General features: G+C 38.9%; 1 protein-coding gene across 3 annotated transcripts in view; it reads right to left on the bottom strand.

The window, feature by feature from the left end:
* Positions 1-6,751: 6,751 nt before the first annotated feature.
* Positions 6,752-12,727, bottom strand: part of LOC134564904 (chromodomain-helicase-DNA-binding protein 1-like) — a 129,512-nt gene continuing 123,536 nt past the window's right edge. For all 3 annotated transcript variants that reach the window (XM_063424190.1, XM_063424188.1, XM_063424189.1), the window contains 5 exons: positions 12,068-12,246; positions 9,863-9,959; positions 9,597-9,654; positions 8,423-8,627; positions 6,752-8,248 (listed from right to left, as the gene is read on the bottom strand). In XM_063424190.1, the coding sequence (XP_063280260.1) occupies positions 7,885-8,248; positions 8,423-8,627; positions 9,597-9,654; positions 9,863-9,959; positions 12,068-12,246 (903 nt within the window). In that variant the 3' untranslated portion in view covers positions 6,752-7,884. The remainder of the gene's footprint in view (positions 8,249-8,422; positions 8,628-9,596; positions 9,655-9,862; positions 9,960-12,067; positions 12,247-12,727) is intronic.

Below are 12,727 nucleotides of genomic sequence, written 5' to 3' on the forward strand. Positions count from 1 at the left end.
CTGTTCATCACATCCAACAAGGAGATTGGTTCCTAGTTAAGGAATGGAAAGAAGCACCATTGGTGACAAAGTGGCATGGTAATTCCAAGTGTTACTGACCACAGAAACAGCTGTCAAGACAGCTGAACACAGCTGTACCCATCACATTTGGGTCAAGGTCTCTGAAGCCCCAGAGATTTGGATATCTCAGCTGGAGGAGAAGGAAGGGAGGCTGTGACTGACACTCTGCAGGAGTGAACCAGAGCAGTAGCCAGTGCTTTGGCATCGGGGGAAGCCTCATGTGCTTACCCACAGACTGTCTGCTGAAAAAGTCTGGATGGACATCCCTCCTTTAGAATCTCCAGTCATTGGGAGTTAATCCTCACTGTCATTGTTTCTTTATGTTACGTGGTTTTTGTGCCTTCACTCGTCACAGCTGGTGCATAAAACAACGTGAAAATTAGATTAGGAGATTAGATTACACCATCAGAATGTTTTTCTTAATAATCTTACCTTTATATTGTCTGTTAGGTTTGGGCCAGAGGAGGGAGCATCAGTTTTTTCGTCCTAGGAGAAGAAGTAGCAAAACCTTTTAACTTTAGCAATTTTTGGATCTGCGGAGGGCCAGGAAGATCTGACAACTCGCCATGGGTGGCCAACATGCCTATCACAAGTTACATCCAAACTGGTCAGGGATGTGTTATGTAGGGTATATCAAACCATTGCTCTTTCTGCTACCACAACTTCAGGGAAATCAGTTAGGAATCAAGGTATATGATGATTTAATTACAGAAAAATGGTCAGTTGATACATCCCTGGCTGGAGGGAGCACCCGAAATGGGGAAAAGATGAATGACCACCTGAGCGAATCATACAACGCTACAGACCAGCCACTTGGAATTCTAATGAATTAATATCAGGTGCCAGAGAACCCATTTATAATTTAAATCAGATAATTACATTACAAGCTGTCTTTGATAATAATCAAGTAGACAGCTACAGCTCTTGACCTTCTTGCTGACCAATCCACTCAGATGAGGAATGGAATATTTCAACATCAGATTGTATTAGATTATCTATTAGCAGAAGAAGGGGGAGTGTGTGGAAAATTAAATTACTCTGACTGCTGTTTGCAAATAGATGACAATGGAAAAATGATGAAATAAATAACAAAGGGAATAAGAAAGTTAGTTCATGTACCTGTCCAAACGTTGAAAGAATGAGAATGGGGCACATTTTTGTGGTTACCTGGTGTACTATGGGTTAAATCAATGCTTTTTTTCCTCTTATGGCTGTAGCAACTCAAATCTTTTTACCATGTGTGATCCCTTACTTACTGCAACTTATTCCACATGTGATCAAGGGGATGCAGGTAGTAGCCAGGCATACAAATCCAGAAATGACTACAAAAAGGCAGAAAATTATGTCACTGCAAATAATTGCAAAACAAAAAAGGACCCAAGAACAGAAAGTTAAGTAAATGATAACTAAGGTTTGTAAAGACAATTATTGAGAAAATAGGAAGAGGAGGGATTGAAAGGAATGAGAAGGAGGTGTCTTTGCAAACAAACTGTGGCCCTGATGGTAGATAAGGCCAGATACGGAGAGGTGAAAGAAGCAATGGGGGGAACCATAAATTCCATAGAAATTCCACTAATTGACACAGACTGTTACTCACTGAAGACTGTGCTAAATTCCTGGATTTAGAGAAAAAGAACAGAGATACAAAGAAAAAGAAAAGCAAGGGGGGGGCTGTTATACATTAGAAGGGATCTTAGGTAGCAGGCGTTTCAGGAAGTCTACCTCTCAAGTACCTCAGCCAATGGGGAAAGAGAGAGGGAAATGCGGCCGGGAAATTAGGATAAAAATGGGGCTGCGTCTCCTAAAAATTTGAGAGACCCCAGGGGAAATGCTCCATGGCTTCTCCCTTTGAATAAAGTTACAGGAGTCTTCTGTCTCCTTTTTGGACATAAACCTCTGGTGTTTGTAGATTAATTTTCCTGACAGAGAGAAAGAGAAAAAATAGCAATTTTGTCCAGAACATTTTACATTTGGTACAGAACTCACTGGTCACCATGTTGCCCAGTTTAATCATGGGGCCCTGGCACCTAGGCTTGTATACTTCTCCATATATATGGTACAATTTGCCCAGGATATGGCTCTTTTTCAGATCAGAGTCCTTGTTTTTAACAGTCTATTAGATCTGTACAGTGTGTGCTTGGCACTTTTAAGTCAAAATCAATGTATCTATAGCTTTCTTAAGCTGTGTTTTCAAACATGAAGCAAAATGCTGTACATGAAAATTGAGAGAAGCAAGATAATTTCTCCCATGAAAGTTATTTCACTATAATTGCAAACAAACCTTTCCTAAATTATTATCAAAGTATGTTTATTCACCCGGTTAACCATTTTCAGGACTGGGGACCAATAATGTAATTATCAGGCACTTTCAAAAAAAAAAAAGGACAAATAACTTCTAAAGGAACAGTTGATCTCTTTAGCCTCATCACGGTCCCTGCCCTGTCTTTCAGCAGTACATTGTAGTCAGCAAAGCGATTGCACTGGACTGTTTGGCAGCTGTCAGGAGGTCCAGGAAGAAAGGTGTTTGTTTTCAGGTGTTGGAAAAAACCCATTTAGGTTTTGCCCTTATTGCTAACTAATCTTTTGTTCCCAATGAAGGCTGACAAATTCTTTCAAGAGGTGATAAGAAATTACTGCTGCCTTTCTTGGCAGATTCCCGTCTTTTAAACCAGGACAGTTGCCCTTCCACAAGATATCAAAGGCTTGCAACCATGAGGCTTCTTCCCTTTTTCTGAAGAAGATCTCACTTACTATTACTTCTTAATCAGGCAGTCTGTAGCCAATACCCATTCCAATGTTACACATGTTGGTCCATCCACTAATCCTGATCCAAAAGCTATCTTCTATCCCTAGGCAGAGCTCCAGGCAACTTTGCTCCACCCTCACAACTCTCACTCCTTGCCTTCCCAGCCTGTCCTTCCTGAAGAGGTAGTATCCAGCCATTGCAGCACTACAGTCCTGTGAGCCATCCCACCATCTCTCTGTGATCCCAATGAGATTATACACCCCCAAGTGCATACAGGCCTCAAATTCTTCCTGCTTGTTTCCTACCCTGTGTACATTAGCATACAGACACTTAAGAGAGGCCCACCATCATGCTGATTTTTGCAGAAAGGGTGTGAGCTTCGTCCATCATGCTGTCCTCTCAGCATGTCCTTATTTGTCCATGTATACCTAAAGTCAGCCCCCTTCTGCCATGTTTTATTGGTGTTAAGGTACATTTTGTCCACATCACGCTGAACCTTTTGCTTACCAACCCAGACCACCAGGCCCATGCTGGAGCAGGTTTGCTGGCAGGACTTGTGACCCCATGGCAGACCCATGCTGGAGCAGTTTGTGTCTGAAGGACTGCACCCCATGGAAGGGATCCATGCTGGAGCAGTTCGTGAAGAACTGCAGCCTGTGGGAAGGACTCACATTGGAGAAGTCCATGGAGGACTGTCTCCCATGGGAGAGACCCCATGTCAGAGCAAAGGAAGAGCATGAGGAGTCTGTCCTCTGTGGAGGAAGGAGCAGCAGAGGCAACATGCGATGAACTGACCACAACATTCATTTCCCAGCCCCTAGGGGAAGAAGGTAGAGAATCAGGAAGAATGGAGGGGTGGGGGGGACAGTGTTTTTAAGATTTGGTAGTAAATTCAATTAATTTCCACAAGTCAAGTCTGTTTTGCCCATAACAGTAATCGGTGAGTGATCTCTCCCTGCCCTTATCTCAGCCTGTGAGCCTTTTGTTGTATTTTCTCCCCCCTGTCCACTTAAGGAGGGGAGTGATAGAGTGGCTTTAGTGGGCTCCTGGTATCCAGCCAAGGTCCAGCCACCACATTTGCATGCATGGAAAATGAATGATAAATGCCTTATTTGCAGAGGATATGGTGCATATATTACTAATTAAGAGAATCCAATAACAGTCAGTTTCATAAGCCATGGAGAACACCTCTGCCATCAAACTTCATTCCCCTCAGCATTCAGTTAGGTCTTAAACAGCTATAACATAATCAAAGTCAACACCACCTAAATATCTTAATTAGTGAAGATTCTAACCAAAGACACCAACTATGCTTTATCTATGAAAAGAACAGGGCTTATGCTTTTATTAATATTCAGCTCTTTATTAAAGAGATCAGCTCTTTATTAATGTCATCAGCTGGATGGTAGGGTCCCGACAGGAGTTTTTCACGCTGCTGTAGCAATCCGAAGCAGCAGGTGCTGTCCCAGTTCATCACCCCATTGCAAACAGTAGATAACGAGTCCTTGTTCCCATAGGAACAGCTAGAGGCTCTCTCTGGTCAACCATCAGAAGGCAGAGCAGTGGGAGGTCTGACACTGAAGTGCAAAGTAGCAGACGTCAGCTCTTTACCCTCAGGGAAAAACCTCGAGAGTTTCTTGCTTTCTATCTCTGTACCTCGAGTTGGCCTAGTCCCCACATCCATCAGACTCTTAATAGATCATGGCGAGTTCTCAAACCAGGTCCGGGGGTGCATCCACCTCCTCCTCGGCAAGAGCATCACCTGGATCTTTCACCGTGTCCAGTCTTCCATTTTGGGGTGCCTTTCATCCCCAAAGAACTCTCTCCCAGTGCGCTGTGTGTTCGTCTTATTTGCATATGCCCTCCTTAAGTAGGCAGCATGGGGGGGGACTAGGTGAGCTCCGATTACAGCAGGCACAGCCAGGACAATCAGCTTGCTTTTAATATGCTAATATAGGAATGCAGGACCGGCAGGATGGCTGCCCAGCCCCGCCAGGGATAGGGGTCGCCTGTCTCTGAGGCGCCGGAGCACCGGCACCTCCCATTGCCCCCTCCAGAGCTCCACAGAACCACGCTCGGCACTCCCCCTGCTTCCCGGGGGCAGGGGCTGCGACACCAGCAGCTGTAGTGGCTCATGGGGAGGCTGCCAAGGCATCTCCCCAGGGCAGTGCCCCGCCTATGGCAGCGGGGGTCCGGCTGCGGATCTGTCAGGGCTGGGGGCGGCGGCAGCCGTCTCAGGAGTTCTGGGGACATAACCCTGCCACATCTCAGGCTACGGCAGTTACACAGGGGCAGCCTCTGGAGCATCCACACTCACTGAGAATTCGTTCATAACAGTCTAGCTATACTGATAGTGAAGTAGACTTAGTGGGACTGTTCTATTGATGTGTTAGAGTGGATCCAGGATTCCAGCTCACTACTCAAACTGGAAGAAGTGGGCAGCGGATGTGGATGCTCCAACTTCTGGATTTTCACCACTAGAAGATGCATAGCACACATGCACAACCTTACTAGCCACCACTAGCTAAACACTGCTTCAGTAATTGAGCTCAAAAGCAGAGTTCAAGACCCTCTGAACCCTAGGGATATGACAGCTAATAAATGAAGAAGCATTATCTGAGTTGCAGCCTTCATTAAATTAGCTTAAATGTACTTGGCTAAATGATATTAACTTAGAATGTGTAGCAGCTGTGCCTATAGTGAGATTATAACAAACAGGTACTCTGAACAGGTTTTGGTTCAATTTTAATGCTTTCATGTAGCCTTGGTTAACTGGAAAAAAATGCTCAACTGTCCTGGGTAACCCAAAATGTTATTGCACTCCATATCTATCTGTGCAATGTCATATGCCAAAATTGTTACTCTCTCTTCAAGACCTGGTGGCCAGAAACATAACCATGGAGGTTGGCAGGTGCTGGGTCCTTTTAAGGTCAGGGACACTCAGGCAGAAGCTCTCTTGCCCTTTCGTTCTCGCCATGAAAGCTGAGGCAGGTCTTTGGACCTTTTTTCCCTTCTGTTTTGCTGGCACCACCCAGGGCAACCAGTCTTGGTGCCACGCCAAGAAAAACAGAACAGTCCCTGGTCCATACGGTTGCCTCAGCCCACCAGCAGCGCCTGGTTGAATCAGGAAGATATGGGAGTCCGAGTTGTCCTAGCTGGCTTCCTGCTGCTTTTGCTGAGGAGAAGGCATAGTCCCTCCATGAGTTCCAGCTGCTAACCCAGTTCCAGCCGCCAGAGTTTTTAGCCACCTTAGTCAACAGAGCTGCCACCGTCAGAGAGATAAGAGGGGCATTTGGTTGTTTTTTGGAGTCTAGGGTTTTTTTAAATTTTGTCCTTGTTCCCTGTTAGTTGTTGTTTAGGGGAAGAGGGAGTTTTTGCTATTGCAGAGGTTCGGTTGCTGTACTGTTTTTCTCTATTTGTTCTTTCTCTTCACACGTGGGTGGGGGGGGGGGTGTTGTCCACCATTTCTACCTTTAACTCTCAGACCTCGATGTTGTCTACGGAGGGCACCATCTTGGGGGAGGGGTTTCTCCACCATTTTGTTTTCTTTGTTTCTGGGGAGTCCACAAAATTCAGCACCTGTATATCTAGTGATTATTATTGTTATTTTTGCCTGTTGCTGTTTTGTTTTTTAGTAAATGGTCATTTTTCCACTTATATCTTCTCCCATTCATCTCTCCTTATTGGTGAAAGGGGAGTGGTTAAAACTAAAAGGGAAGGTAACTCATTTTGGTGTCCACCCCTTAAATTGTCTTAAACCAAGACATCAACATATTGCAAGATGAAGAAAAACTGGAACAACATATTAGCTCCAACCACATGATGCCAGGGTAGACATTTATCTTCCCTAATTATATTGTGTATTTAGTACATAAGAGTTGAATATTTTTATGGTTACATGAGAAAGATGTATGCTGTAGAAAAACACCAGCAGGAAACAAGAGCTCACATTTAATTTTAAATTTAATTTGTCGAACAGAAGTTATCTATATACAATCAGTGTGTAATAATTCTTGCAATAGAAAGTAATTCAAATCTAAAATATTAACTGGCTGCATAGCACGTTTGACAGTATTGCCCATTTCAAGAGGAAAACCAATAAATTTCCAATAAATTTTGTCTGATTTGGATTCAAGTGTTCAGATAGTGAACACGCCTTCTTTAAAACCTATAGACTGAAAAACTTTCCAGACCACAGTTTAGCTGAATATTTCCCATTTCATTACAACAAATCACAATATTGTCAGTTTAATAGAAAAACAAAACCAAAATATGTATCTGAAGCATCCAATAAAAAAAGGCACTAAATGGAATTAAAAGGTTCCCGTCTCCATTTTTGCATTCTGAACAGTGATTTCATAAAAATATTTTTATTAAAAAGTGTTAGTATATTGACTCTGTGTCAAGGATGACTGAGTAGGTAGGGAAAGGAACACGCAAAAAAAAATCACATTTAATTAGTTTGCAATAACTTTCAGTGATTTCTTTTATTTTGAAAAAAGACATTATTACAACTGACCACAAACAGGAGAAATGCTGGCTATTTTACAATTATGGGTACAGAACTTAAATATTCAAGCTTGTGATGAAAAGAGGCAAGGTGATTGCAGTATACAATGTAAATAAATAGCTTTGAAAAGTGAACAAATGTCCTTGAGAATTCTTTACTAAGAAAACAAAAAAAACCCCTCCTCATTTCTCCCTGAAACATGATCATAGGTCTGTGTTTAAAAACTCCTTTGCAAACATAATTTCAGTTGTGTTCACCCTAAAACCAGTTTTATGAGATTCAGTCTGAATGGGGTAGTGTTGAGGTCCCTGTAAAAGTAAACATTTTCCATTTCTTAAAGAGAGAAAAAAAAAACCCCAAAAACACCTGCCACAACATTTGCAGCACAGTGCAGCAGAAATTTTAAATACAAAAATATTTTTCTATTGTTGGGATAATAGACCTTGCATCCTGGAAAGAATACCATGACTAACAATATCCAGTCCATATCTTTCAAGTCACATAAGGCAATTACTGTGTTAGTTTACTGTATATGGCTAAAAGGTGGTCCAGAAAATGTCAGTCTTTGTTATGTTTTCTGGCTACTCCATGTATGTTCAGGTGTACTTTTGTGATCTGATGAGTGTTCAAATGGAGATCTGTGTCCTATAGGAGATCTTGACCCATAAGGAGACCTCTGATCTAATGGTGACCTTGGGCCACTACCAGAAGCTCTGTGGTCTATTTGCCAGTCTGAGTGGTACCTATAATCTCTGGAAGATTTATGATGGATATACTCTGAAGTGGAACGGTGATCTGAATGTATCCTGTGGTCTGAATGGGAACGGTGATTTGAATGAGGTCGACTGTCTTTAAAACTTCCTTCCAGGTTTGACCTGTGATCTCTGCTCCTGTGGTCATCCAGCTTTCTACGTTTACCATCACTATAGTATCTGAAAAAATTTACTTATTACTGAACACATAGTAAGGACTACAATTATGTCAATTCAACAAAATTGCATAAGAGAAATGTCTTTGTAATTTTGCATTACTTAGAGAAGATTCATTGGTGTTTACTACAAGCATACTGAAAAAACAGGAAAGGAATTTTTAACAGAGCAATTTACCTGCTGTCTTGTTTATAGTGATTCCAGTCTCTGTGGTCTTTTCCATTGCTGAAGGCTGAATAGGTCCTTTTCCTCAAGTCATTTTTATTATAAGCATCTTCCTGATGTCTGTCCTTATGATGATCATAGTACTGAGACAAATGTCTATCAGAACTGTCCCTGCTACTGTCATCATGGTTTGTATTCTCCTTCAGTCTTTCAACATCTGTTTAATAAAGCAGAGGTTATAAGGAAGCCTCATACAGTATAAATTCTTTTCTTCACCCATTCAAACAGCACTTCTATCTGTCAGATTTAAAGCAATGTGAAAGTGGCATTATAGTTTGACAGAAACAATATCTAAATAATTAAAAGATAAATGCAGTAATGTGAGCAAACTGAGAGAGACCTCAGAAGTAAATAAAAGGCAAGCAAGCTAGAAATGTAGATATGTAGGACTGAGAAACTAAATTTTTCAACCTTACAGACTGAATGGAGAAGATCAATGTGGTCTAATTAAGCAGGGAGTAGAAACCAGGTGCCTTTAGTAGAGCAATTTGAAACAGAATGGTAGGAAGTTCCTCTCCAAGGAGACAGCCCTAGTGAGAACATTAGTTTTAGAGGTACACCTTCTTAATGAAAGGGTTTTAGTGGTATTCCTAAAATACATTATACTAATTTTAAATCCATAACATACCCTAGGTTTTATATAACATGATATAAAAGAAAGTATTACAAGAAGGCAACTGTGAGAGCACAGAAAAACAGTATTATTGTCAATAATTAAAGATATCCCATATAATTGATTGCTAACCATGACTTCAGGGAATATCTTTATTATGATATGGTGACATTACAACTGGTACAAAAAGGTATAGAGCCTCCAAGAAGCTTAAAAGTGTTGAGTTGGCCTCTCCCCCTTCTCAAAATTAAATTTAAAAATGTGTGGGTTTTTAAAAATTAATTTACTTACTTTAAGAGAATGGCCAAATAACATGCTACTGAAATTTCTAAGTGCCAAATTCAGTCCATGCTCAGTTGAATTTCATCAGCAAACTAGTGAAGTTATGCTAAGTCAGCCTATCCCTATGATATCCATCAGTATGGGAGTTTTAGGAGGCAGTTTTAAGTTTATTTCATTTTACATACCACCATTTAAGATATCCAGCACAATAATATGGTCCAGATTTCTTACCTGGATTTCTAATTACATGTGTATTCAGATTGTTGCTAATATTCTGGTCACTGTGGTGCTAAAAGAGACAAGTACAAAAATTGTCATTGATAAATCCCAAAGTTGCATCTGAATTCTTTGGAAAATATACTAAGAAAATAAACTAGTTTACTATGAACAGTAAAATACATTTAAAGTGTATTGAGTGAAAACAATTGATACTTTATAATAACAATTATAAAACTTAGAATATATTTTTGTATATTTAGAGAGTCTGAAAGTATTACCTGAGATTCTTGGCGTTTTTTGATTGCATGTTTATACAGCTTGTGCAGCTTTCTGGCATCAAATTCTGTAAACTTAGAGACAAAAATCCACAAGTTTCTGCGGAAAAAGAAAGAGAGGTTATAATTCTTCCATATATTAGTTTTTATTGTGTCTTACAACAGACCATGGACTTAAATGAAATTATTTCAACAGTACTTCAGTAAATGGAATTAATTGTAAAGTCTGTTACACAGAATATAACCTAGCTGCACAGCAAACATTACTTAGCTGTATTTCAAACTTTTCAGAAATTAATTACTTTAAGAATTTGTCATTTTGTAATATTTATCACAATGACTGAAGAATGCAAAGTGCATGAAAAATAGTATTAATGGCAATTTTGTTAATAGAATGATTTGGCAATTGCATAAAAATGTAGTTTTCAATTTGTTGTGCAATTCTTCTGAAAGATCATTTGAAATATGTCAGAAAGCTGGAGTATTTACTACTCAGTAAAGATTCTTCTGAACTTTAAATCTCTTGCGGTATAAGAAATTTGACCTATGTGCCCAATTTCCTACAGATATCAGGGACAGGATTTTCCCACAAAATCCCAAAGCCTGGTCAAAGCTTTTGAAACCAAATGAGAAATCTGAAAGAGGATGGAAGCAGCATGCGAAAATATTTGATCCTAATCTATGCTATGAAAGAAGAAAGCAAAACAAAACAACACTTTTGGTGTCAAGAAGCCAAAACCTTAAAGACAAGATTTGATTCTATGATTGCAGACACCATATCTAATGTCTAGAATTCTTTTAGTAGAGTTTACAGGTGGAATGCTTAAAAGACTACAGAATATTACTGTTCTAACTAGTGTTTAGTTCAGAAACATCTCAAGTGTGTAGGCTCAAGAAGCATCTATCTGCTCTTTCACTGTGATGATTTAAATATTATAGTTTTGGTCTAGAGGTTTGCAAAACTAGACAAAACCAGCAAATGGTGTGCTCAATGACATCTGTATAAGAAATATAGCATAAATACCTTTACTAAATTCTATGTCTTATTAAAGATAGAGAAAACACATTTTAATAAACTATGCATGGTACTGTAGCATTACTATGAATTAATATTATAGTAGCTCTACTATACTCATTCTTCACTGAAAGGGTAGTCAGGCATTGAAACAGGCTGCTCAGGAAAGTGGTGGAATCACCATCCCTGGAAGTGTTCAAAAAATGTATGGATGTGGCACTCGGAGACGTGGTTTAGTGGTTAACATAGTGATAGTGCTGGGTTAACAGTTGGACTCAATGATCTTAGAGGTCTTTTCCAACCTTAACAATTCTATGATTCTATGATCCTACTATGAATTTCCACTTAAAGAAACATAACGTTTACCAAAGTGTCATTAATGCACGGATATTGTTTTTGTATTTCAGTTCACCCCAATATTTTAAAATAAAGCAGTACAAACAGCAGAAATTCTGTTAACAACAGCCTGCAAGAAAATGAAACACTTGACTGAGTTTCGTATATGGAAGTGCAACCATATTTGCAACCATAAAGGATTAAAGTGTACATTATGATAAAACTATAACTGCATTAAGAACTTAACAACAAAATATAGCAAGTTTATAAACCAACATTTTTCTTATTTTTCCAACGGTACCACCTCACAGATGCATAAGAACACTTAAAACTCTTATTTCATTTTGAAATACATTTCTGAGTATGTAATGATAAATGTTTTTTATCAAGACAGTTAATATATGATTTAATTTTAGAGTATATTTTTAAAAACAATAAAGGATTCTGCAACTCAGAATCATTCAAAGTTCAACACACACATTTATAATGGCCTGTTTTTAGCATGAATAAAAACCTAAACCAAACTTCAGTGTTGAAAAAGGCAGATTCTTTAATGATAAGAACTCTCTTCCACTAAATATTAAATATACTCTAAATACAGTTATTTTCTCTTTGTGTTTGGTTTTAAAAAGAGGACTCCACCTACTGGACAAAATGCATTGCTATGCAAAATTAAATAGTGAAACCAATAAAATCTGTAACCATTTATAATCATCTTTTTATAAGTCCTTATTTAATAGAGCAGAAAAATAAAATAAATGGAGAATAAGAAATGAGAAATAATTAAAAACTACTCTGCTTAATATAAGCTATTATCGATTTCCTTTTTTCAAGAAAAATCATGCAGAATAACTTACTTTCTCCACTGTTTAATTTGTTCAGGATTTGTGTACTCCTTTAGACATTCAGTAATGTGGTCCCCAATTTTGATTAGGCACTGTCTAGTATGCTCCAGCTGTTCCCTTTCAGAAAGGCCTTTCTCTGGTCTATCCAATTGTTTCAATGCTGCTTTAACAGGCCTCATTCTTTCTTTGCACTGTAAAATTTAAGAAAAATGAATACATTAATTCAAAAATAAAAAGATAAAATTTGTAAAACATGACACACCCTTACACAGGCAAAGAGTACTGTTGCAAGCCAAATGAAAAAAAAAGTCTTTGCTCGCAGCTCATTTAGTTTTACTATAAGATTTCATTTGGAAAAAGCAGCTTTTTAAATCCAGTTGAAAATTTACTCCTATATGAAAGCATTAAATTGTATGTAACGTATATTAAAGATTTAAGAAAGAACGAATTTATTATAGAAGACTTTCTGAGGGAAAGGAATTACTAGGTTTTACAACCATGGGTTTAACTTTCAGCACAAGTATATAGGACAAGAGTTATTTTACTTTTTAGAGCCTTGAAAGCTATACAAACTCAGTGCCAAGATTAGATATGAGAATGTTTAATATATTTTAAGTAGATACTTTCTGCAACAATTAAACTTGGCATTCAACAGAGGATCAGCATTCCTCA

Source organism: Prinia subflava, assembly GCF_021018805.1.
Source record: "Prinia subflava isolate CZ2003 ecotype Zambia chromosome W unlocalized genomic scaffold, Cam_Psub_1.2 scaffold_22_NEW, whole genome shotgun sequence".
Classification (NCBI taxonomy): Eukaryota; Metazoa; Chordata; class Aves; order Passeriformes; family Cisticolidae; genus Prinia; species Prinia subflava.